Source organism: Amaranthus tricolor, chromosome 7 (genome assembly GCF_026212465.1).
Source record: "Amaranthus tricolor cultivar Red isolate AtriRed21 chromosome 7, ASM2621246v1, whole genome shotgun sequence".
NCBI classification, from domain to species: Eukaryota; Viridiplantae; Streptophyta; class Magnoliopsida; order Caryophyllales; family Amaranthaceae; genus Amaranthus; species Amaranthus tricolor.
The window spans coordinates 14,985,194-15,013,144 of NC_080053.1; the positions used below are offsets into that span (position 1 = coordinate 14,985,194).

Sequence of the window (27,951 nt, forward strand, 5' to 3'; positions counted from 1 at the left end):
TGTCCTATAATCTTTGCTAGTAATGACAAAGGGGCAGCGACATTGAAAACCCTTTCATTCTGACTCTTCTCCTTCATACTTTCATAGCATCAATCGATTCAAATAAAAAAAAGTTCTAGTGTTTTAACATTGACATCAAATTATTTACCTCATCATATAAATCCCAAAAAATCGTTTTGAACATCATTTGTTTCATATATTAATAATACAGATTTTCACACACCTAAAAAGACTATCCTCAAGCAAAGAATATCTTCGTCAATCTATTCATGTGAACCATTTTTTCTTAAGAAACTCAACAAAAAGGTTAAGAAAATGGAAGTAGAAGGATCATTGTAAGTGCCAAAAGAATGGACTTTTTTTCCTGTTTTTCTTTTTCTTTTCTAATTGACTTTGAAATTTATAAAAATTGTTTCAATACATTTATTGGATTTTTTTAATCACAGATTTGAGACAACAGAAATGGCAGCAAACTTGTTAGTATCAACAAATCTATTAGTTGACTCATGGAGATTATGCAGCCTTGCAAACTCCTCTGTTTCTGATGCTTTTGTTGTCCAACAAAATGGCCCAATAGGGCTAATGGGTTTTTCGGGCCTGCCTGATAATTCTTCGGGTTTGGGTTTGGGTTTGGGTTCGGGTTCATTCGTGGAAGACATGGTTGCACTTCAAGATGTTGATGGTAACGGGCTGTTTTGCGGGCTCCACGGCCATGGAGATCATGGTGATGATGAGGAGCTTGTTATGGTTCATGTTGGGTATTTGCAACTTTTCTTCGGTATTTATGACAATCCTGGTTTTCAATTTCAGGTTTGTTTATGATTATCTTGTTTTACGTTGTTATTGGAGTATATAGTTACTGTTATCGAAAATACTCAGAATTGCACAAATTTGCAATGGGTGGAAAAGCTTTAATGACTTATAAAGTATGATCAATCTTTAATTTATTGATCTGAGATAAACAATCCCAGACTCGCAACACCTCCCTTAGACATGCAAACTCATATCAAATTTACCTGTGGGAGTAATCAATTAGGATAGCAACTGCTATTTTTTTTGGACTTACTATTTAAATTTTTACGCATTTTATAAGTCAAGGGGATATATCTCAAATAAAACCATGTGACTATGTGAAGAAGAGCTCTAATAAAATATAGTATTTACACACCATCTTAATTAATTAATCAATATCGGATAAACCATTATAATAGTTACCATCATTTAACGCTAATACAAAAATTACTGATTATTAAATAAAAATGAGTTTAAAAAAACTACAAATATATATACTTCTATTAGTCTATATAGTATATACTTTAGACAATATCTTACATTTCACACCAACCTAATCGTTTTCCCATGATTATATACACTTAGAACTCTTCAAAAGTAACCCGACTCGAAATTCGAACCGAAATTGAAAGTAAATCGACCCGAAAATGTATTTTTTTTTTATTTATCGAACCGACAGTACCCGAACCGATTGACAACCGAAAATGAGAAAGTTGAACCCGAGCTGTAACCGATAGACTCATATTCAATTATCTTATTTGTTAATCTAATAAAGTGTCAGATATTTTAATAAATTAAATTTTATAAATACATGCTTTCCCATATTTAGAGTTAATAATCAATGGTCAATGTTTATTTAACTTCTTTTAATCGAATTAAATGAATATTGATAGAACTTTATAATTTTAATTTCCTGTCAAACAAGTAAAAGTAACAAAGTAATAATGATTACTAATTAATTTGCATTTTAACTATTTTGCTTTAAATAAAGAGAATCTTGTCATCAATTAAAAATTGACTAACAACTTAATTTGATATTGATTCGATCGATAGTAATTAGTAATATGTAGCTGAATTTTGCTTTAAAAAAAATTCGAATTCGATCTGTACCCGACAACCGGAGACCGATTGAAACTCGACACGAACTTCAACCGACACCGAACTGATGCTAACTCGATAGCTTGAATAATCGATCTCCAACCGAACCGTGACTAACCGACTCGACCCGAGTGTGATCCGTTGTAACACACAGCCAAAAAATAACCGATCCGAAATGCAACCAAATCGAATGACATCCGTCTGAAATCGACCCGATCACCCGAATGAACACCTCTATTAATACAGTACTACAAAATTTAATAATACAAAATACATGTAGTAGTCTTAATTGAATCTCTTTAGTATTTAACAATTACTCCCTTCAATTTTGATTAAATGTCTCATTTGATTTTTTGACTTAATTATCTATTAATTTTAATTTTTTATAATTTTGATTATGTATGATTAAAGATATTTAGGATTATATTAACACAATAAATAGAGTGAAAAAAACTAAACAAAACAATTGGTGTGAATTAGAGTATATTTTTATGGTATTTCTTGAGTCAATGGCATCTTCCATGATTGCTATTCAATTCCGTTAAATCAATCTATATGATGGCAAAAATAATAATGTAAATACTTCAAAAATAATAAAGTATTTTTTTAACCATTTTAATTTGCTTGCTTAAAAACTATTTTTGGCAAAGTAAACTAAGCACGTGAAACTATAAATTTCCCTTGTCTTTACTCTTTTTTTTTAATTTGTTCACTCTAACTCATATCATTACTAAGGTTATCAAGAGCAAGTATTTGTATTATAAAAAAAGTATCTTATTGAGGAAGGTAAGATTTTGAATTAAGGTGGTTAAATTGTTAATATATTATACTATATAAAAATTAGTTAATTATAATTTTAAAATTATGTAGACTGAAATAAATTTGATCATAGAAAAAATTATATTTAATATATAGAGTTGAAGTTTCTCTATAATTATCCCTTCTGAAAAAACAACTAAGTGTATTTAACTTTATATATTTGCCTAATAAGTTTTCAAAAAATAATATTAAAATTAAAATAGCAAAAATACAAATACCAACTAAAACGGACGAATGTAAAATTTAAAAAAAAAAAGAGTAGTAACTTCAACTATTGAGTTTTATAATTTTATTATATTTTTGTACTCTAAACAATATACTTTTTAAGAATAAGAAAAATACAGAAATGGCATTTTCGGCAAGAGGTGTGACCTCGCACGGCCCATGTAGCTGTCTAACACGTTATACTGAAAGTAGCTAAGTAGAGTAGCTATCAATCACACACTCATAGATTAAAGAGTAACACAGTAGTATTCTTTTCATACTTATTTTGTGACATTACACTCATGTAGTTTCCAACACATTACTGATTACACTCAATAATAAGACAATGTTGTCTTATCAAAGAGTACAATTGCACTGTTGTTATCTTCAAAGAGCTACAAGAGTAAACATTTTACACGTAATTTCTTTTCACATGCATTACTGACATAATTTCAATCAATTCATCGGTGTTTACCTGTCAGGGCTGTCACTACAATCTATATAACTTTACGGACAAAAATAACCCGATTCTTATTTGTCGCCACCCTTTTCATTTTATCGCCACCCCTCCTAATGAAATTACGAATTTGCCCCTGATCTTTAAAAATTTACAAATTTGCCATTGAATATTACTTTTCATTTTCATTTTTTTTTAATTTTTTTTAATTATTCTTATTATTATTATTATTATTATTATTATTATTATTATTATTACGGTTATTATTATTATTATAACGGTTATTATTATTACGGTTATTATTAATAATAATAATAATAATAATAATAATAATAATAATAATAATAAAATAATAATAAAAATAATAATAATAAAAAAAATTAAAAAAAAAAATACCAATCGCACAAAACATGCGACTGACAGTCGCACAAACCAGTCGCACAAAACGTGCGACTGACAGTCGCACAAAACAGTCGCACGTTTTGTGCGACTTATATTTTTTTTTTATTTTTTTATTATTATTATTATTATTAATATTGTGGTTGTTATTATTATTATTATTAAATTATTATTGTTTTAATTATTATTGTTATAATTGATGTAAGAAAGAAAACGTAAAATTTTATTATTAGAGGAAACCCAAAATACAAATATTGGCTAGATTATAGAAATTAGGAGTTTATAAATTACTCCAATACAGAAAACCTTAGCCAAAACAAATTTTTTGGGATGATGCAAAACTAATGCCCAAGACTCCTTTTATAAGGAGAAGAATAACAAGCCTTTGTTATTCTTCCGATGTGGGATAATGATAAACATTAATCTTCCAATGTGGGATAATGAAAAACATTAATATTTCAATGTGGGATAATGACAAACATCAATCTTCCAATATGGGATTCAAGACATAACCTTACATTGGAAGATTGATGTTTGTCATTATCCCACATTGGAAGATTAATGTTTTTCATTATCCCACATTGGAAGATTAATGTTTATCATTATCCCACATCGGACGAATAACAAAGGCTTGTTATTCTTCTCCTTATAAAAGGAGTCTTGGGCATTAGTTTTGCATCATCCCAAAAAAATCTGTTTTGGCTAAGGTTTTATGTATTGGAGTAATTTATAAACTCTTATTTTCTATAATCTAGCCAATATTTGTATTTTGGGTTTCTTTTACTAATAAAATTTTTCTCTCCTCTGCATGTGGACTTAGTCGACACATTGTCGGTGAACCACGTAAATTCTGTTTGTTTTGTGTTTGTCAATTTTTATGCTTTCTTTCTTACATCAGTTATAACAATAATAATTAAAACAAAAATAATAATTTAATAATAATAATAATAATAACAACAACAATATTAATAATAATAATAATAATAATAATAATAATAAAATTAATAATAATAACCGTAATAATAATAATAATAAAATTAATAATAAAAAAAAATAAAAAAAATATTAGTCGCACAAAACGTGCGACTGCTTTGTGCGACTGACAGTCGCACGTTTTGTGCGACTGATATTTTTTTTTTTTTTTTTTTTATTATTATTATTTTTATTATTAATGTTATTATTATTATTATTATTATTATTATTATTATTATTATTATTATTATTAATAACCGTAATAATAATAACCGTTATAATAATAATAATAACCGTAATAATAATAATAATAATAATAACCGTAATAATAATAATAACTATGATAATAATAATAACAATAATAATATAAATAAAAATAATTAAAAAAAATTAAAAAAAAATGAAAATGAAAATTTATTAACTCAATGGCAAATTTGTAAATTTTTAAAAATCAGGGGCAAATTCGTAATTTCATTAGGAGAGGGGGTGTCGATAAAATGAAAAGGGTGGCGACAAATAATAATGCCCCAAAAATAAACCCAAAGACCATTAACATAATCCTTTTTTCATTTTATCGTCACCCCTTGAAATTATAAATTTGCTTTTGGGCTTTAAAAAATTACGAAGTTGCCATTGAACTTAAAATTTCTTATTTATATTCTAACTTCACTAAATAACTCCTTTATCACACTTAAAAAACAAAATTACAACATAAAATATTTGGAGCAAAAACTAAGAAATTCAATCTGCAAACAAATAATCGAGGTAATTTTTATTCGAATCGTATTTTTTAAAATTTTAAAAAAAACAAAAAAAAATTTAATGGGCCAATCACACGAAATCCGCGTGCGACTGAGCCACAGTCGAGTCGCGGGTTTCTTGCGACTGACCCGCGGTGGGCTCGCTGATTTCGTGCTACTGGCCCATTTTTAAATTTTTTTTTCGTTTTTTTATGAATAATTATTATTAATTTTATTTATATTATTATTGTTATTATTATTATCATTATTATTATTATTATTATTATTATTATTATTGTGATTGTTATTATTATTATTATTAAATTTTTATTTTTGTTTTAATTATTATATTTAATTTATTTTTTAAAATATTATTATTATTATTATTATTATTATTATTATTATTATTATTATTATTATTAACTTTTTTATATTCTTTTAAATATTATTTTTAATATTTTTGTTGGTCATGTTGTTGTTGCTGTTATTGTTATTGTTAGTAAATTTTTCTTTAATTTTATTTTTAAATATTGTTTTTGTTATTAGTGTTATGATTATTATTATTGTTTGTGTTATTATCGTTATGATTATTATTAATGTTATTATTTTTGTTAATATTATTATTATTATTATTATTATTATTATTATTATTATTATTATTATTATTGTTGTTGTTGTTGTTGTTGTTGTTCTTAATTTAGAAAATTAATAATAATAATAATAATAATAATAATAATAATAATAATAATAATAAATATGTTCTTACATTATATTTATTGATAATGATTAGTTATATATTGTTGTTGCTAATTAATTATTGTCTTTTGTTCATGTGGTTAATTTAATACAACGTTTGATTTTGTTTATTTATTAATAATAGTTAATTAAATTATCAAAAATTGTAGTAAATGGTTGGTACTCACGGGAAAGGAAAAGGTTTTTTAGAAACTTGCTGAGCGGAAATAAATTTAGGCCTACTCTGCTCAGAGGGGACCCTCATGAGAGAGGGGTGTCGGGTTCTACTAGGAGGGATAGTTGAACAAAATGGTTTTTGTTTACCCAACATATATGTATAACTTTATTTACACTATGCACGCCCGATGCTTTCCTTAACGGAAGAACCAAACAGTTGTACAGCAGATTACCGTCGACAGAACCATAATAAGCAATGCTAATGTTAAGAAATGTTGCTGCAGAGTACAATGTCATCGGTGCATCCATCCAGTGAATATAAGCAGCAGGTCCATTGCCGCGTGAACCAATTCTGAATATAGCATTGTCTAACGACTCCTGCGATAAATACAAACTTACGGATTGGTCTCTGTTCATTTGCATTTCCATACACATAGCACGTCTTAAAAGAGGACATGCCTCCTCGCCTCCCAACTTTGTGACGGCAATACCTATAAATCCACAGTTACCATCACCTAAGACAACAATCCAATCAAACAAGTAAGGAGGACGAATGGGCGGGATGTGATTAGGCCATGAAAATAGTCAAAAATCACGACCTCCTGGATCATCTGAGGTTTGTGTACCGGATAAGTTGAAGTTAAAATTAATTCCAACTAAGGGTTGTATTTCCCGAACACTAGATCTCACGCGGGATGAAGATCTAGACCCTCGACCACGAGAAGATGATCTACTATATTCAAACGCGCATTTATTTCTTCTAAGGGTTTTGCTTGTGGTTGGTCTTTCCTTTCTAGGTGGACTTGCGTAAGGCTCAACTATATCGGCTCCATCAAGGTGTAGTTCATACTCAAGTACCTGAGACAAGCGTCCTACTTTAATACTTCATCGACCAAAGATTGAAAGTACTCTTTGTCATCGGCATTCGCATGTCGTACTCCCTCGTTGGTGTCATCTCCTACCTCTGTGTACGTCAAAGTACTCCAGAATGGATGAATGTCATCCAAATACAAAGCACCTTATCAACCGATGGACATATATAAATAACAAGCACACGGCAATCCATGGGTGCGTTGAAGTATACAATCGTATTTGTTAAGTACATAATCACCCAAATCTAACATACGATTATGCTCAAGCCGCAGCTGCTCCAAGGCATAGATGGATACATGGTGATATAAAGGTCTAAAGAAATGTTATCGCAACGACCTTGCTACAAAATTCATGGATTCTTGTAGCGCTTATCGGATCCTGGCTTGCTGGTTTGTAATCTGTGCGTGTGCCCTTTTAAACAGGGTATCAAATGAGCTATTACCGCTACCAAGATAATACTTGAAAGACGAGTGTTGGCTTTCAACTCTACTGGTAGTCTGGTTACCCATGTGTAAACATTCATTCGTCCACGCACGCACAAATTTCTCTCTAAGTGGAATCCATGTTCCAGCCAAATACCGAACGACCTTTTTGTTCCTAACCGACCAGGTAGTCACGATCGATTGCCATCTCTGTTCAAATTCGTCGATTGTAGAACTTTCAACCAAGGGGTTCCATCTACTTTTCCTGAATACCTGCCCTTGTTGATTTCTTTTCCCGCCACACAACTTGTCCACCGTGTTCTCAACGTCGTTTGCAATATGCCAAATGCCGCACATCTATATTAAACACAACATTGAACGTAATTAAGACATACTCAATAAATAGAACGACAATAATTAATCAACAAAACCTTTTTACTTGGGAAAACGTCACGAATAACTGCAAATAAACCTTTGTCTCGATCAGTTACAATGACGCTAGGAGTATGAGTTGTGCCAAAAATATCTCTCAATCCCTGCAACACCCACGAATATGACACAGTCGCCTGATCTCACATCAAACAGAACACAACCAAGAAGTTGTGATTGGTTGGCATTGTTCAGATTACTTCACACACTAGCCAGTTTTGTTTGTTTGTTTTGTATGTTGTATTTATCAACACAACATACGGCCACGTACGTATCATTTAGATAAAGGTACGATTTGTAACTAATAATCTGCTCAATCTCCCTTCATTATCCAAGTCTGTTCAGACCACGTAATTAAGTTCTATGACCATATAAAGACAGTGTTGAAGGGGAGTCCTATCCTCCATCTCTTCCCTCCTTATTGATTGCCTAGCATTATAAATCTCATTCATACTAGTAGAAAAACAGGAAAATTTTCTCTAATAGAAGTCATGGTAAAGGTCGGTTGCACTAAGCTGTCGTATGTGCTCCCGAATATCTACATTGATCCTATTTTCCCTCACATGACCATCTCTGTACACTAAGAACGGGTGGTTATGTCTTCCTTTTTCACCAGGACACACCCTTACCGTCCAAGGTCCTTCTCCTTGTTTACGACTACTTGCTACAATCAAAAATTAACACCCACAACTTTTACTTTTAGAACCAGGTCGGGCAGCATTATCTAGATTATGTAAATCACCCCTAATATTACCATAGCGGTGACATCTTAAATACACCCTAACTCTAGAATGTCCTTCTTAAACCACAACTTCTTTTTGATTTTCAATTTACACGTGCTTCTTATAAACAAAAAGAAGAATGTTCTAGAGTTAGTGTGTATTTATGATGTCACCGCTATGGTAATATTATGGGTTATTTACATAATCTAAATAAAGCTGTCCGACCTAGTTCTAAAAGTAGAAGTTGTGGGTGTAAATTTTTTATTGTACCAAGTAGTCGTAAACAAGGAGAAAGACATTGGACGGTAAGGGTGTGTCCTGGTGAAAAAGGAAGACATAACCACCCGTTCTTAGTGTATAGAGATGGTCATGTAAGGGAAAATAGGATCAATGTAGATATTCGGGAGCACATACGATAGCTTAATGCAACCGGCCTTTATCATGACATCTATTAGAGAAAATTTTCTTGGTTTTTTACTAGTATGAATAAGATTTATAATTCTAGGCAATCAATAAGGAGAGAAGAGATGGAGGGTAGGACACCCCCTTCAACACTGTCTTTATATGGCCACAGAATTTAATACGTGGTCTGAACAGACTTGGATAATGAAGGAGGATTGAGCAGATTATTGCAAATCGTACCTCTATCCAAATGATACGTACGTGGCCGTATGTTGTGTTGATAGATACAACATACAAAACAAACAAACAAAAGTAGCCACTGTGTGAAGTAATCGGAATGACGCTAACCAATCACAACTTCTTGGTTGCGTTCTGTTTGAGGCGAGATGAGGCGACAGTGTCATTCGTGGGTGTTGCAGGGATTGAGAGATATTTTTGGCACAACTCATACTCCTAGCGTCATTGTAACTGATCGAGACGAAGGTTTATTTGCAGTTATTCGTGACGTTTTCCCAAGTAAAAAGGTTTTGTTGATTAATTATTGTCGTTCTATTTATTGAGTATGTCTTAATTACGTTCAATGTTGTGTTTAATATAGATGTGCGGCATTTGGCATATTGCAAACGACGTTGAGAACACGGTGGACAAGTTGTGTGGCGGGAAAAGAAATCAACAAAGGCAGGTATTCAGGAAAAGTAGATGGAACCCCTTGGTTGAAAGTTCTACAATCGACGAATTTGAACAGAGATGGCAATCGATCGTGACTACCTGGTCGGTTAGGAATAAAAAGGTCGTTCGATATTTGGCTGGAACATGGATTCCACTTAGAGAGAAATTTGTGCGTGCGTGGACGAATGAATGTTTACACATGGGTAACCAGACTACCAGCAGAGTTGAAAGCCAACACTCGTCTTTCAAGTATTATCTTGGTAGCGATAATAGCTCATTTGATACCCTGTTTAAAAGGGCACACGCACAGATTACAAACCAGCAAGCCAGGATCCGACAAGCGATACAAGAATCTATGAATTTTGTAGCAAGGTCGTTGCGATAACATTTCTTTAGACCTTTATATCGCCATGTATCCATCTATGCCTTGGAGTAGCTGCGGCTTGAGCATAATTGTATGTTAGATTTGGGTGATTATGTACTTAACAAATAGGGTTGTGTACTTCAACGCACCCATGGATTGTCGTGTGCTTGTTATTTATATATGTCCATCGGTTGACAGGGTGCTTTGTATTTGGATGACATTCATCCATTCTTAAGTACTTTGACGTACACAGAGGTACGTGATTACACCAACGAAGGAGTACGACAGATGAACGCCGATGACAAAGAATACTTTCAATCTTTGGTCGATGAAGTCTTAAAATCTGATCCCGCAGTTGTACGACGCTTGTCTCAAGTACTTGAATATGAACTACACCCTAATGGAGCCGATATACTTGAGTCTTACGCAAGTCCACCTAGAAAGGGAAGACCAACCACAAGCAAAACCCTTAGAAAAAATTAATGTGCGTTTGAATATAGTAGATCATCTTCTCGTGGTCAAGGATCTAGATCATCCTGCGGGAGATCTAGTGGTCGGGAAACACAAGCCTCAGTTGGAATTAATTTTACTTCAACTTATCCAGTACAGAAACCTCAGATGATCCAGGAGGTCGTGATTTTTCACTGTTTTCATGGCCTAATCACATCACGCACATTTTTCTCCTTACTTGTTTGATTGGATTGATGTCTTAGGTGATGGTAACTGTGGATTTAGAGCTATTGCCACCACAGAGTTGGGAGGCGAGGAGACATGGCCTCTTTTAAGACGTGCTATGTGTATGGAAATGCAAATGAACAGAGACCAATCTGTAAGTTTGTATCTATCGCAAGAGTCGTTAGACGATGCTATATTCAGAATTGGTTCACACGGCAATGGACCTGCTCCTTATATTAACTGGATGGATGCACCGATGGCATTGTACTTTGCAGCAACGTTTCTTAACATTAGCATTTCTTATTATGGTTCTGCTGACGGTAATCCGCTGTACAACTGTTTGGTTCTTCCGTTAAGGAAAGCATCGGGCGTGCATAGAAGTTATACATATATATATTGGGTGAATAGAAATCATTTTGTTCAACTATCAATGAAAGACGATTCATCTCCACTGCCGCCAGTCCATCAACATTGGAGAGAAGCTGTTGACAATTTTTTCAGACATATAGAAACACATTTTACTAGTAGGATTATGCTTTGGAATAAACTATGCAAGCCACGATCACCACAACGTAATAACACCGCGAAAGATGCTGTAAATTTAGATAGTCCATAGTGTAAGTGATGTGTAAATCGTTATTCAGTTTTACTATAGAAATTGTAGATGGGATTAAATTTGTAGATAGTCCATAGTTATACTATTGTGTATATCATTACTATAGAAATTGTAGATGAAATTCAATAGCCATGTATTTGGCTGTCAATTGGGTCTCCATAGCTTGGGACTAATGACACAACTGCATCACTTCAGCAACGTTGACGCAACCGCTGGTGAATATCCCTTTTCGTCATAGTTCGGACATAGGCTACCCAAATAGATTAGTAATACCGACTTGTCACTACCCCTCAAAAGGTTTAGCTAGTAGAGAACCTTCAATTCCTATGCCCAATATGTGTTGCACATCGTGCAACATAATCGTCATCTCCTCCCATGGCATGTGGAAGGTGTTCGTATCTGGCTGCTACCTCTCCAAGAAGGCCGATATCAAAGCACAGTCGATGTGCTGGTGCATAACGTACGATAGATGGCCCAGGGAAGTAGCAAGTAGAACATCGTAAAGCGCATTAGTTATATCCCGCAGTCCGATGATCGCCTCCAACGACTTCTTTCTACTACGACATTCCAGAACCGGAGGCGTACGCTTAGAGCCATCAAAAATAACTTTAGTTATGTGCCCGCCATAACTGAGTATCAGGCGCGTATTTGTGGGCCCCTCGGGCTGGGCGATGTGACTAACCAATCCGTTCCAACGGACTGTGAGCGCCTGCTCCCCCGTGGCGACTCATTATCAACGAGACTATGTCCAGCACGCTCAGATGTGCCTGAAGAACTAGGGTCGGCACGTGCGAATCTCCCGTTGGGCCTCCGGACAACAGTCCAGTCCACTAGGCGAAGATTAGGACCTTGGTATTGAACATCATCAGCATCATTATCATCATTACTAGAAACCCCCCAACTACTCTGGAGGCTGCTAGTCTGATCATCAAAACGAGTACGCACTTGGTTAAGCGTACTCGACCGGTAGGCCTCACTGTGCTGGCAGCCTCTTCCTACCTAGCCCTCCTAGTAGAACCTGTCACCCCCTACTCATGAGGGTCCCCTCTGAGTAGGGTAGGCCTAGAACTATTCCCGCTCAATAAGTTTCTAAAAAAACTCTTTCCTTTCCCGTGAGTACCGGCCATTTACTATAATTTTTGATAATTTAATTAACTATTATTAATAAATAAACATAATCAAATGTTACGTTAAATTAACCACATGAACAAAACACAATAATTAATTAGCAACAACAATATTTAACTAATCATTATCAACAAATATAATGTAAGAACATATTTATTATTATTATAATTAATATTATTGTAATTAATTTTCTAAATTAACAATAATCATAATAATATTAACAAAAATAATAAAATTAATAATAATCATAACAATAATAACACAAACATTAATAATAATCATAACACTAATAACAAAAACAATATTTGAAAATAAAATTAAAGAAAAATTTACTAATAATAACAACATCACCAATAAAAATAGTATTTAATAGAATATTAAAAAGTTAATAATAATAATAATAATAATAATAATAATAATAATATTTTAAAAAATAAATTAAATATAATAATTAAAACAAAAATAAAAATTTAATAATAATAATAATAACAATCACAATAATAATAATAATAATAATAATAATAATAATAATAATAATATTCATAATAATAATAATTATTATTATTATTATTATTATTATTCATAAAAAAAATTTAAAAAATGGGCCAGTCGCACGAAATCCGCGAGCCCACCCGCGGTGGGCTCGCTGATTTCGTGCAACTGGCCCATTTTTTTTTATTTCTTTTCTTTTTTTTTAAATTTAAAATAATACGATTCAAATAAAAATTATCTCGATTATTTGTTTGCGGATTGAATTTATTAGTTTTTGCTCGAAAAATTTTATGTTGTAATTTTGCATTTTAAGTGTGATAAAGGAGTTACTTAGAGAGGTTAGAGTGTAAATAAGAAATTTTAAGTCTAGTGGCAAATTCGTAATGTTTTAAAGTCCAGGGGCAAATTCGTAGTTTCATCGGGGGTGGCGATAAAATGAAAAGGGTGGCGATGTTTAAGGATTGTGTAAACCCAATCCTTAAATTTTTCACGGCCCGGTAGGTAGTAATAAACAGTGGTAATAGAAATGAAAAACTAGTGTAATTTTAGTTAAAAAACTTTTTTGTAATCAAAGTTTCATTACCATGGGAATGAGATGGAAATTTTGATGAAAGTTTACATTATAAATCATTTCCATTATCACCATTTAGTACCATTAACCAAATAGACCTTCAATACTTTTTATTTTATCGTCATCCCTTTTTAATGAATTTACTAAAATGTCCTTAGACTTAAATTTTATAAATACTACAATCTCACTCAATAACACTTTTATCACTCAAAAATTAATCAATCTAAACTTAAACTTTGTGGAGCAAAAGCTAAGAAAATTCAAAACGCAAACAACAATTCACGGTAATTTCTAATCTAATCTCATTTAAAATTCAAAAAAAAAGTTAAAAAAAATATTGAAACAACCCAGTCGCGCGTTTTGTGCTACTCCTCCATGGTTTGGTAGCGCGCGACCGGCTCCCTCTATTTTTTTTGTGTTTTATATTATTAATAACTAATAATTTATATTTTTGTTAATAAATTATATTAGTAAATAATTATTAATTTAATATTATTATTATTATAATTAAAATTAATTTAATATTATTAATGTTATTAAGATTAATAACTTTTTTATTTTATGTAATTTATTAATGTTAATAGTTTTCAATCATGAATTGATATGTTAATTAATTACTATTTTTTATCCATGTAATTAACTTAACGTACGTACGACTATAATTTAAATTAATTTCGTCATTCATATAATTTATTATTTTAATTAATTTTTAATATTTTATTAAATTATGAATATTGTAGTAAATGGCCGGTAATCAAGGAAAAGGAAAGGGTTTCTTTACTTTTTGAGTGGGAATACTTCTAAACCGACCTTACTAAGAGGGGACCCTCATGAGAGGGAGGTTACGGGTTACGCTTGTCGTGCTAGGTAGGAATAGGGTCAGACATAGTCTAGCCCAACATTCGAGTACGTTGCGTCAAGTGCATACTCATTTTGACGACCAGACGAGCGCACGGAGTTATTCGGGGGGCTCTAGCGATGACAATAGTGACTACCACGGCTCTGTAGGTCAGGCCGTGGATTGGAAGGTTGTGCAAGGGCACGTGGGTAAATTTACACGGGCATGCCCTAGTACGACTGGCGCTTCTGATCATGCAGAAGATAGCCAAGTACCAGATAAGTTGAAACTAAAGTTAATTCCAACAGACGATTGCGTTGGTCGACCACTAGATCTCCCGCGTGATGAAGATCTCGATCCACGACCCCTGGAGGACGATCTGTTGTACTCAAATGCGCTTTTATTTCTCCTGAGAAATTTGCTTGTTGATGGTCTTCCCTTTCTCGGTGGACTTGCATGTGGCTTAGGTATATTGGTACCATCCGGATGTAATTCATCTTCAAGTACCTAAGACATGCATCGTACAGCTGTAGGATCTGCTTTAAGCACTTCATCGAGCAACGATAGAAAGTATTCTTTATCATCAGCATTTGCGTGTCGTACTTCTTCATTGGCGTCAGCTTCTGCCTCTATATATGTTAGTGTCTTTCATAATGGATGTATGTCATCTACATACAACAAACCTTGTGACTTGCTCGACAAAAAAAGTAATAAGCACAAGGTAATCCATGGGTGCTCTAAAGTGCATAACCGCATTTGTCAAAGACATAATCACCCAACTCTAACATACGGTTATGCTCAAGTTGCAGAAGTTCAAAGGCATGAATGGATACATGATGATATAGTAGTCTCATCCAATTGTAGCACAAAGACCTTGAAATAGAATTCATGGATTCCTGTAGCGCTTGTTGAATCTTCGATTGCCGATTAGTTATTTGTGTGTGCGCCCTTTTAAATAGGGTATCAAAAGAACTATTACCGCTATAGTACTTGAATGACGAGTGTTGGCTTTCAACTCTGCTGGTAGTCTGGTTACCCATATGTGCAGTCATTAGCAATTGGTTTTCAATTTACACGTGCCTCTTATAAACATAAAGAAGAACATTCAAGAATTAGTTTGTACTTACGATGTCACCTCTATGGTAATGTTAGGGGTTAATTTCATAACCTAGATAATGTTGCTCGACCCGGTTCTAGAAGTAGAACATGTAGGTGTGAATTTGAAAATGTAAAAAGTAGTTGTAAACAAGGGGAAAGAGCTTGGACGGTGAGGGTGTGTCCTGGTGAAAAAGGAACACATAACCACCTATTTTTATTATACAGAGATGGTCATATAAGGGCAAATAGGTTGACTATAGATATTCGACAGCAAATATGAGAGCTTAGTGCAACAGGCATACAACCTGCCTTTATCATGACCTCAATAAGTCAAAATTTTTCTGTTGTTTTTGCTAGTATGAATCAGATTTATAGTGTTAGACAATCAATTAGAAGAGAAGAGATGGGTGGTAGGACTCCGCTTCAACACAGTCTAAATATGGCTACTGAGCACAACTACGTAGTTTGGACAGACTTGGATAGTGAAGGGCAATTGAATCGATTATTAATTGCAAATCCTACATCCATCCAGATGATACGTACATGGCCTTATGTTGTGTTGATTGATATAACATATAAAACAAACAAACAAAAGTGGCCGCTTTGTGAAATAATTGGAATGATGCCAACCAATTACAACTTCTTGGTTGCGTTTTATTTGATGCGGGATGAGGCGACTGTTTCATCTTCGTGGGTGTTGGAGAGATTGAGAGACATTTTTGGCAGTGCTCATTCTCCCAACGTTACTGTAACCGATTGAGATGAGGGTTTATCTGCAGCTATCCGTGATGTCTTCCTAGGTAAATAGGTTATAATGATTAATTGTTGTTGTGTTTATTAAATATATTTTATTTATATCCAATCTTCTCTTTGATGTAGATGTGAGACATTTATAATGCGTATGGCACATTGCAAATGACGTAGAGAACATGGTGGACAAATTGTGTGGCGGGAAAAGAAATTAACAAGGGCAGATATTTAGGCAAACCAGATGGAACCCTCTGATTAACTGTTCAACGCCCAACGAATGTGAAAATAAATGGAGATCGATTGTGGCTACTTGGTCAACTAGAAATGAAAGGATCATTTGATGTTTGGCTGGAACATGGTTTCCACACATAAAGAAATTTATGCGTTTATGGACGAATGACTGTGCACATATGGGTAACCAGACTACTAGCAGAGTTGAAAGCCAACACTCGTCATTCAAGTACTATAACGGTAATAGCTCTTTTGATATCCTATTTAAAAGGGCACACGCACAAATAACTAATCGGCAATCGAATATTCAACAAGCGCTACAGGAATCCATGAATTCTATTTCAAGGTCTTTGCGCTACAATTGGATGAGACTACAATATCGTCATGTATCCATTCATGCCTTAGAACTTCTGCAGCTTGAGCATAACTGTATGTTAGAGTTGGGTGATTATATCTTTGACAAATGGGGTTGTGCACTTTAGAACACCCATGGATTACCTTGTGCTTGTTACTTTTTTTTTGTCGAGCAAGTCACAAGGTTTGTTGTATGTGGATGACAGACATCCATTCTAGAAGAGACTAACGTATATAGAGGCAGAAGCTGACGCCAACGAAGAAGTATGACACGCAAATGCTGATGATAAAGAGTATTTTCAATCGTTGGTCGATGAAATGCTTAAAGCAGATCCTGCAGCTGTACGACGCATGTCTCAGGTACTTGAAGATGAATAACATCCGGATGGTACCAATATACCTACATGCAAGTCCACCGAGAAGGGGAAGACCAACAACAAGCAAATTTCTCAGGAGAAATAAAAGCGCATTTGAGTACAATAGATCGTCTTCCAGTGGTCGTGGATCACGTGGGAGATCTAGTGGTCGATCAATGCAATCGTCCATTGGAATTAACTTTAGTTTCAACTTATCTGGTGCATGGCTATCTTCTGCATGATTAGAAGCGCCAGTCGTACTAGGACATGCTCGTGTAAACTTACCCGCGTGCCTTCGCACAACCGTCCAATCCACGGGCTGACCTAAAGAGCCATGGTAGTCATTATCGTCATCGCTAGAACCCCCGAATAACCCTGTTCCTGCCTAGCACGGCGAGCAGAACCCATAACTAATGTGAATGGTCTTTCATCTCACGTCTTATTTGCAATGAAAGCTCTTAACTAATTTGAATAGTCTTTCATCTCTATAGTTGCTTCCCATTTATCTTTCTACCTTCATTTTTGGCTTTCCAAGCAATTTTGATAACAGGTAACTAAAATTATTCCTCTTCCACCATTTTGGAATTGAATTAGCTTCAAATCCTCTCGTTCTTTCAAAGATTTTTACCCAAATTGATTTAACATTTGAAAATCAACTCATCCTCTTGCTTAAATTGGGAATTTCTACGGCATTTTCAAGGAAAATATTGAGATTCAATTGTTCTTTCATCAAAGAATAAACTATTCTAATTAAGTCGTGAAAGCCCGTTTTCAACCCGCTCCATTTACAATAAAGTAGGCTCCGCTAATAACCCGACCCATTTAGGGCCCTACCCTTCAAAAGCCTGTATAATAAAGGGTTGGATTAGGGGGTCTGATGGGCCCCCAGCCCGTTGCACAGGTTTAGTTGTGAGGGCTGGTTTAGGTGAGAAAAGCTGTGAAGGGTTGAGGGCAACCATAAATGGGAAAGGAATTGCAAAAGGTTAAGAGGATAAGAATACCAAAAAAATCTGATAACATAGAAGATCAATCATTTGTCAAGGATATTGCATTGAATTGTATTCAATATATCAAGGAATGTACGACATAACTTTAGAAAACAAGATAATTACAAGATAATAATGTACTTTAACTAAAATATATGCGAAGAATAAATAATACCATAAAACATTAGTCTATTCTAATCAAAAAATTGAGGAAAACCCATGTACAAGACATACAATTAAAGCATAAGTAACGATAGACATCAACAACTCAACCACAATGGAGAATAACAAAAGAGCATTGGAGATTTTTCTAAGGGTTTTTGTTTAAACTAAAGAATTTTATCCATCATATGCTTAGTACATTAGAATACACAAAGTTGAGGTTAATTAGAATCTATTTATGGAGTTTAATCCTAAACTAAAATCATTGAATAAAATAACTGAAAAACATAGTTAAGCCCATACTAGGCACGTGCTCATTCAAGCACAATTAATAAAACACTTCAAAGGCGGCTACAATTGCTTATTTAGGCAGCTATAGTGTTTGTTTATTTAGAACCTGCGTGTCGCATGTCGGACACGGACACGCGACAAACACGCGAAAATTCGTGTCCGACACGCCAAATGAAGTGTCCAATATTTTAATATTTTTTCGGACACGCGGACACGGTAAGGACACGACAAGGAGTCAAGGACACGTTTTTTTTTAAAAAAAAAATACTTTTGTAGCGGATCTTTCTCTCGATGAGCCCGAATTGGAAACTACTTTTGTAGCGGAGGATGATGATGGATGTCATATGGATGATGCGTGATGATCAAACTTAAATTTACCTATTTATTTGGTTTTCTTTGATTTGGTTTGTATGACTATTTTTAAATACTCATGTTGTTTATTTGGTACTTATTTGCATTTTATGTGAGTTTTATGTTTTTAAAGTGTTTATTTATATAAATAAAATGAAAGATTGTAAAATTATCTTTAATTTGATATATTTATTATATTAACATTTTCATGTCCCGTGTCCGCCATTTTTAAGTTGGCGTTTTCTCGTACCTGTGTCGTGTCCGTGTCCGTTTTAGTGCAACCTAGGTGATCAGTGATTTGTTCTTTGATATTACACCTATATGTCTGACATCATGCCATGACTCAAGGCATCAATATAAAATTTTACTAAATAGACTTCCTTTTTACTAGTCAAAACTAATTTGTGATTATTTAACTAATTTATCAAACTTGACTTATTTTTATTTAACCCAAATCTTCACAACTATGAGAAACACAATTGATGAACTTTGTTTCCCATGCAGATAAAAACACTAGTAGAGAATAGCAAGTCAATTATAGTCACAGGACACTCTATAGGAGGAGCAATAGCATCACTAACAGCATTATGGCTGCTCTCCTACCTCCAAAATAACCCTTCTCCTCCTCCGCAGATCCTCTGTATAACCTACGGTTCACCCCTCCTAGGCAACAAATCTCTCGCCAAATCGCTCCTCCAACAAAGATGGACTGAAAGCTTCTGCCATGTGGTGCATAAAAGTGACATAATTCCTCGGCTTCTCTTTGCTCCCTCGCTTCAAACCGAACCTCTTTCCTTGTTTCAGTATATTCAATCATCAATATCATGTCAACCAGGCCAAGTGCGCGTTCATGTAACTGAAGAAATGAAGGAGCAATTGTTTATGTTTGTATTGGATAACACTGAGGCAATTGCAAAAACATGTGCAGAAAGTATGGAGGTTCCTACCCGGGTACTCTGGCCTTTCGGAAATTATCTGTTTTGTTCAGAAGAAGGAGCAGTCTGTGTTGATGATGCTGTAACTGTTGTTAAGTTTCTGCATTTGATACTTGCAGCTGGGAATTCGACTTCGTGTTTTGATGATCATTTTAAGTATGGTGTTTGTATAGAGAGAATGTCTTTCCAATTTCTGATGAGAAAAGGGTTTATACAAGGAGATAATCCTACATCAAGCTATGAAGCAGGGATTAAATTAGCAGTGGAGTCTACAGGATTAGCAAGCCAGGTACTTGCATTAGTTGTTCAAGTTCATCAAATCCCTTCGATTGCGATAGGATGTCCATAAGCTTAAGCTTTTGGTATCAAAGCTAACGTGACAGATAGTCACAAATTTGAATTTCAATACTCCTCATTATTTCAAGTGGAATATTCGGAGCCATAGATGAAGAAGGTCTATGTTGCATCCACACTTCTAGTCCAAACGACTCTTGTTTCAGAGGGCGTGATAGAGTATATAAGATATTCTGGGACCTTAATCATAAGTTTAAGCTTTTGGTTGAATTGGTTCCTTGATGGTTCATATATAAACAAATGTGTTCTTTAAACTTTTTTTTCCTAGTGTCAGAGGGTGTGATAGACTATATAAGATGTTGGCGATGCTTATTACAGGAATCAGTTTTTAAAGAAGCTGAAGAGTGCCTGAAACTGGGGAAACAAAGGGGTTTAACTCCAAATCTGAACATTGCAAGGTTAGCCATAGCTCTTGCCAAAATTACACCTCATATGGCACAAATAGAGTGGTATAAAACGTCCTGTGATTTGTCCGAAAATCAAATGGGATACTATGATTCATTTAAAACAAGACAAGCATCAAAGAGAGACAACCAAGTTAACTTATTCAGAATCAAGCTAGCAAGTTTTTGGGATAATGTGATTAGCAAGATAGATAACAATGAACTTCCTTATGATTTTCCCAAAAAGCGAAAGTGGGTGTATGCTTCTCATTCTTATCAGCTCTTGGTTGAGCCATTGGATATTGCGGAGTATTACAGAAGCAATGAGCAATTGAAGAAAGGACATTACTTGATAAAAGGCCGAGAAAGAAGACACGAGCTTTTTGATAAGTGGTGGAGGGAGATGAATAACGGTGAAGAAGAGAACAAGAGGAACACGTTCGCAAGTTTAACACAAGATTCATGCTTTTGGGCGCGTGTAGAGGAAGCTAGAGAGTTGCTTGAGATGGTCAGAAGAGAGACGAACATGAGTAATCTGGCTCGGTTATGGAAACTTATAGAAGAATTTGAGCAATATGCTAAAGAACTAATTGACAGCAAGAAGGTTTCCTCTAATGTCTTAGCAATGAATTCAAGCTACATCAAGTGGGTAGAAGAGCTCAAAGAATTAAGATTACAAATGCAGCAAGTTATCAAATCGTAATTTTCAGCAATCAGCCAAGCTCGACTTTATTCCTAGGCGTATACATAAGCTTAATCGAAACCAATCTCCATTTCTCATATGTACTAGTAAAAAATTTGACTCGTATTGCGGCAATTGTTGCGTACTAATAGATACATAGAATGATATTGATTTTTCCGATCAACTCGCATTCTCCATTACATAGCTTGTGAGACTACCAACAAAAAAAGTATAAACTCGTATATATATCTTCCTTTAAAGGAGAAAATACTCAAACTTTGCCATTTTGAGCATCGATATTCCTAACAGGTCCTTTGAACCATTTCCTAGCATCTACAACCCACCAAAGCATAATAAGACCCAAAACTATCCCTAAAGCAGCTGGTGCATAATTAAAGGTGTTCCATGAGATAGGATAGTAAGTTGGTAAAACAAAGACAGAACAAGTATAACAAATCCATAAAAATGCAATTAAACAAACTGGCCTGCTTGCTCTCCCAAGATAAAATGGGCCGGGTTTGAAGTTTTCCTCCGCCATTACCATTCTCGCGAAAATTGGAACTGCATAACCACCAACCCACCCAATGGTGCATATTGACGTTATTGCGGTGAATACTACGTTGAGTTTCAATATGGGGAGTCCGAGTAGAATGCAGAGAGCTGCACAGAGCCACACTGCATTAGCAGGAACTTTATGCTTCGGGTGAACTTTTCGCCAGATTGATGAAAATGGAACTCCACCATCTCTGGATAATGCATACACCTGATCAAGAAGGATAAGTTCAGATGCGTTTTCAAGGAGAAAAATGTGGCAAATAAAGATATTGATTATGTTTATGGCATGTTTGGTTATTGTTATTAAATGGTGGTAATATGAATGATTTGTATTATAAATATTCAAGAAAATGAGAGCATAACCATTAAACTTGTCAAATTTTTTATTCACAAATTTTTATTACCATCTAATACTACTTTTTTAAATGGTAATATATCAGAATAAATTTTATTGAAGAAAATGAGAGCATAACCATTAAACTTGTCAAAGAGATTTTCCTATCAGAAGCACACTAACTTTTCATTATCATTTACATAATTTATTACCGACAACCAAACGGGATGTTAGATTAATATTTAATTGCAGAAGTATTTAATCATAATTATACGAAGATTTTTATATTATAGAATAAACAAAATCATACATGGTATTTTTTCAGAAAAATTTTACATCCGAAACATAAGTGATTTGAGCCAAAAATAACTTAATAAATACAATTCGACACAAAATCAATATTTTCTTGCTGTCATTTTCTTCCACCAGTTCCCAAACAAACTTGAATAAAGTAGGAACGTATTTACTTACAACTCTAGCAGCACTTGTAGTGATTGAAAGGCCACCAAAGAAAAAGGATCCCCAAATGATGAAAAGCAATACAATTGCTCCAGCAGAATTATGGTATCTTCCATGAAATGCATCATAAAGTATCTGGGCTGGTACAAATGCTCCCGCCGTCTCATTGTTGGTATCATACAGGTAGTTCAAATCCTGAAGATAGGTCAGGTTTAAGTTACACATACAAAAAACTAATGCATTGTTAGTAACTACATAAGTTGAAAATCTTAGCTTTAAGATTATACATTTTCCCTAATAAAATGTATAACATATCCTCGAATTCAGCCATTAGTTCAAACTTTTGGTTGAATTGGTGTCTTAACTTGGTATTATAAGACAACGTGATGAAATGTCACAGATTTGAATCTCACTTACCCCTTAAATTCAATTGAATATTTAGCACAGGTATGAGAAGAGTCGTTGCATACTATATTTACACTTCTAACTCAAAGGACTCTCGTGTGAGGAGATGTGATATCGTATATATTCAACAATTAACTTAAGCTTTTGATTCAGTTTGTATCTTAAATTTCCCTTTAAGAAATGAAGATGTAGAATTTGTAAGTTACTTGTTAAACACTAAAATAATGTACCTGAATGCTGAAAGTGAGGGCCAAGATATATGCCCATCCGAACACAGAAATGATTCCTAAACTAGTAAGAATTGCAATAGGTCCATTCTTGTCTGCTCCTCTAGTTTCTTCAGTAAGATGTGCTGCTGCATCATATCCATACAATGAATACTGGCTAACAAGCATTGATAGAACGACTGCATATACTTTATCTGATATCCCCGTTGTGCTAGACATCATTTCAAAATGAGAGAACACAAAGGATGCTGGCTTTGTAGTTAGAGCCACCAGTGGAAGCATTATAACAATAACCGCGCCACCAATCATCTGCCGAAACAAAAAATACACCCATGAATTATGATATTCAGTAAGTACAATGCTAATCAAAAGTACACAAGTTTTAGTAGTAGCTTTATGGGATTTACCTGCCACCATATAGATATAATGTCGATGAAAGCGATGACTTCCAAGGCAAATGTGTTGAGCACAGCCCATATGAGTGTTAATGCTATATACATGCACAAAAACAACCATTTTGGAGCAAAGTATCCTCCACCTTTGTTTGTCCCGGTGCATAGCAATATGATGCTCTGCATGACTTGTGATCCTGCATAAGCCTGCCAATATCGAAACAAAGCATGAATATACCAACAAGAAACAATCCTTTAGATGTGTGAAGCTGTGATGTTGTAGTTTAAATAACATACCTGAGTACCTATGCCAGCTATAAGGCCTATAGTCTCGAACCACGCACAGCACCAAGATGCAAATGGGCCCCATTTTGGTCCAGCTAAATGTGCAGCCCAAAAGTAAAGAGAACCTGTTGTCTGTTTGCATATTTGTAACCAGGAGAATGTTAGTCCTGCAAACACTTAAAAGACAATGCGGATCACATTAAGTAGTATTGGCATGATTTAGGATTGAGTGATGGCTCATGAGGTCATCATAACATTACATCATCTTAATTTTATCAACTAATTCTTAACTAGTTGGGACGGAGTCAGATCAAATGTGAAAAAAAGGAAGCACACAAATGCAATAGGATAGTTGAGTAAGATGAGTGTTTGAAGGTGCAAGCAATGAGCTAAATTAAGATGCTAGGACATGATGAATGACAAACTAAACAAACATAAACAACAATAACACAAAATTCTAAGGTGATTCAGCAAATTTAGCCTACATCCACCATCCTAGGTAGACTTGTATTCACTAATCTGCTTGAAAGACAAAAGCTACAAACTTGAAGGAATTATAATGAAGTATTTGATTAGGGAAGAAAGGGTAATGTTAGTGAGAAATAAAGCACGAGAGGTAGGTAACAAAATGAGATATTTTGGCTTACAAATGAAATTTAGGCATGTAATATATATAGTACAAAATAAGGCAGCCCACAAACAAGAACAATAGCTTACGTAAACGAGGTGGAATGCCACTGGCACTTGCTGCTCCAAACGAGCAGTATGATGCTCGTTTGAGAACTAGGTTGTTGGGTACCTTTTGGCTGGTTTCTTGCTTGATCGACTTGTCCCATGGTCCCCAACACTTCCTCTAATGTTGCTATACTTATCCTAGTCTAAATCCATGTCTTGATCCTCAAGGTCACTCTATCCATTGATTTGCAAATGTGTGTGTAATATAATTATTCCTCCTCAACCAATCCCAAAGAAACATTTGGGTCCTTTTCTTCCAACCTAACTAAACTTAATTAATTAACATAATAAAGTGCTAAAACTTGGTGAACTAAAGTCACCCATTTTTCAAACAATCTTCACCTTAAATCAAAAAGGTCACCTTTAAGAATACCAAAATATGCAACACTCATAAACATCTTCAAGCTAGGCACCAACATACTCAACAAACAAATTACATGTGCACAACACAAACAAAGCACATGTAACCACAATGCCCATTAAGGACTACAAAAGAGTATAGTTAATTACCAACCAAGTCCAAACAATCCATCGACTTGTTGGGGGAAATTGAAATTACACTCAAGTTACTCAAATCATCATTAGTGAAAGAAGTATCACCATGACTATGTTCGGTTGAAGTAGTAGACACACAAGCCGAAATAATCAAGGTTAAACCAAGTAGCTTGTATAAACCAATCCCTCCCAAAAGACCATTTCAATAACATTCTAGGACCATTGTCAAACTCCACCTTTACCAATGCACCTAAAGCCTTCTTCGACCAAAGTACCAAGAGAAATTAAGTGCTTATTTAAGCTTGGAATATGAAGGATTTCGGACAATGTTCTCACAACACCATCAAACACAGTGAATTCAACATCACCAATACCAATTATCGGACAATAAGCCCCATAGGCCATAATAACCTTTCTTCTATCAACCTTTTGATAAGTAGATAAAAAACTAGAATTAAAAGTCATATGGCTTGAACATCCCGTATCCCAAATCCAAGAATTATCATCCTCGTACTCACTAGTAACAACAAGAGAACAAATATCTTCCACTTCTTCAACATAGCAAGCTTCGGTGGAACTACCTTCTTTAAACTTGCACTCATCGAATTGCTTAACTTTCAACTTCCAACAATCCTTCTTAGGATGAACTTTCTTCCTACAATAGTTACAAGTCATACTTGTTTTGTTCCAACTTGACTTCTTACCATACAAAGCATCATTGGACTCTAAACATCTCAATTCCTACAGTTTATGGTCCGGTAAATGAACTAGTAAGCAAATACGAAACCAAAGCTTAACTCCTACATGTTATGGTCTACTACATGAATCAATAAACCAATCCCAGTGATCATCCATGTATATTTTAATTCTATATTCATTTCGTTTCAACTATCTATTAGTAATAATATAGGTTAGACCTACTTGGTGAAAGTTTTTCTCTTTCACCCATCTGATATGATATGATATGGGTTCGATTCTCACCATCACCTATAGGCAGATCAGTTTTCCTCCCTTCTTGCCTATAGGTGATCCTCTTAACCCAAAAAAATCAATCAAATTCAAGAAGAAATCAAACATGTAAAAAGAAAAAAGAGAAAAGACTAACCGGAAAAGAGGAGCAAATTTCAGACATGGCAACACCAACAAACCAAGTGAAAAAGGAAACAACAACCCATCCCCATACAAGACTTGCAGGTCCTGCATATTGTAGACTTGAACCAAACAGAGGAGTTATCCCTGTAAATAAAGTCATTGTTGAAAATGATATTGCCAATGTCTTGAAAAGTGTCTGCAATTTACAAGAATACAAGATTCATTCACATATTTTTACAAAGACATGGGAAATTACTAAAAATCAAAACTTTTGGAAGAAATTCTATACCATTTCTCTCCTGAGTTCTTGCTTATAACCAAGCTCATTAAGCCTCTTTTCTCCTGAATCCATTTCCATTGAATCAATAGTTTGCATGTTACTGAAACAGACTTAAAACCCAGATTTTAGAGCTGAATATGAAACGGGGTTTTTTGGATTAAGGAGAAACAAGGAGTGTTTTCAGGAAAATGGTTGACTCCACACAATAATTTTGAGAATACTGATGCATCATTTATTGTTGTTCAGAAGAATCTCTTTTCGAGTCAAACTTGTAATAAAATTACTAAAAATTATTGAAATACAAACATATTCACATTTGATATCCAATGCCATTAATTGTTTTTTTTTTTTTGAAAAGGATGTACGCAATTTGTAAATGCAAAGTGTAAGAAGTGAAATCAATATAGAATGAAAATATACATGGTCTTTATTTGTTTTTTAAAATGAAGGTACCGAGCAATTTAATTTTTTTATGATTTTTCTATAATAATTTTAGATTTAATTAATTATGAACAATCTCTATTTTAGAAGATATTTGTCAAAGGTAAACTTAGGTAACTCGATGACCTGTTATAGTAGATAACTCACCAAAAGTAAACTGAAACTTAATGTAAAATTAGAGAAAAATTTTAAAAATTTACATAAAAACTTCAGAATAATAAAAGAATCAGAAAAAATTCTAACATTTTTTTCAACATCTTATTTTAATTTATTTTTTTAAAAAAATAAACATACTATAGCAAATCATCCGATTACCAAGTTTACTTTAAAAAAATACTTTACAAAATAAGGATTAATTATGATTAATCAATAGGTGAGATTATATTATAGAAAAATCATAAAAATATTAAATTATTCTAGATAATTTTTCCTTTAAAAATCATCATCCATTTAAAATTGTTAAAATTAATTACAACAATTTACGAAATCGCGTTACATAATTACGAATAGCTAATTTTCAATTCACCTTTCCTTAGTAGAAAACGGTGGACTTAAACTATAATGTAAAAATTTACATTTGAAATGCTTCCAAAAATAATTTGTTTTGTACAACTTTAAACATTATATTGGTTGAGATAAATTGAAAAATTACGTTTTATCCAACAAACTTTTACCAATTGTTTGTAGTAATTTAAATATCAAGTCCTTATGACTTAGTTATATA

At 33.9% G+C, this 27,951-nt stretch overlaps 2 protein-coding genes across 2 annotated transcripts; one reads left to right on the plus strand and one right to left on the minus strand.

Moving 5' to 3' along the window:
* Window positions 1-21,731, plus strand: LOC130818058 (lipase-like PAD4). The gene is made up of 4 exons (XM_057684087.1): window positions 1-335; window positions 447-810; window positions 19,678-20,397; window positions 20,781-21,731. The coding sequence occupies exons 1-4, from the start codon at window positions 316-318 to the stop codon at window positions 21,546-21,548; spliced, it is 1,872 nt and encodes a 623-aa protein (XP_057540070.1). The 5' UTR covers window positions 1-315; the 3' UTR covers window positions 21,549-21,731.
* On the minus strand, window positions 21,604-27,055 carry LOC130818059 (amino-acid permease BAT1 homolog). The gene is made up of 7 exons (XM_057684088.1): window positions 26,796-27,055; window positions 26,520-26,702; window positions 24,197-24,316; window positions 23,915-24,106; window positions 23,511-23,816; window positions 22,888-23,070; window positions 21,604-22,290 (listed from the first exon to the last, which is right to left on the minus strand). Exons 1-7 carry the CDS (start codon window positions 26,880-26,882, stop codon window positions 21,799-21,801), a joined length of 1,563 nt encoding a protein of 520 aa, XP_057540071.1. The 5' UTR covers window positions 26,883-27,055; the 3' UTR covers window positions 21,604-21,798.
* Between the last annotated feature and the right edge of the window lie 896 nt (window positions 27,056-27,951).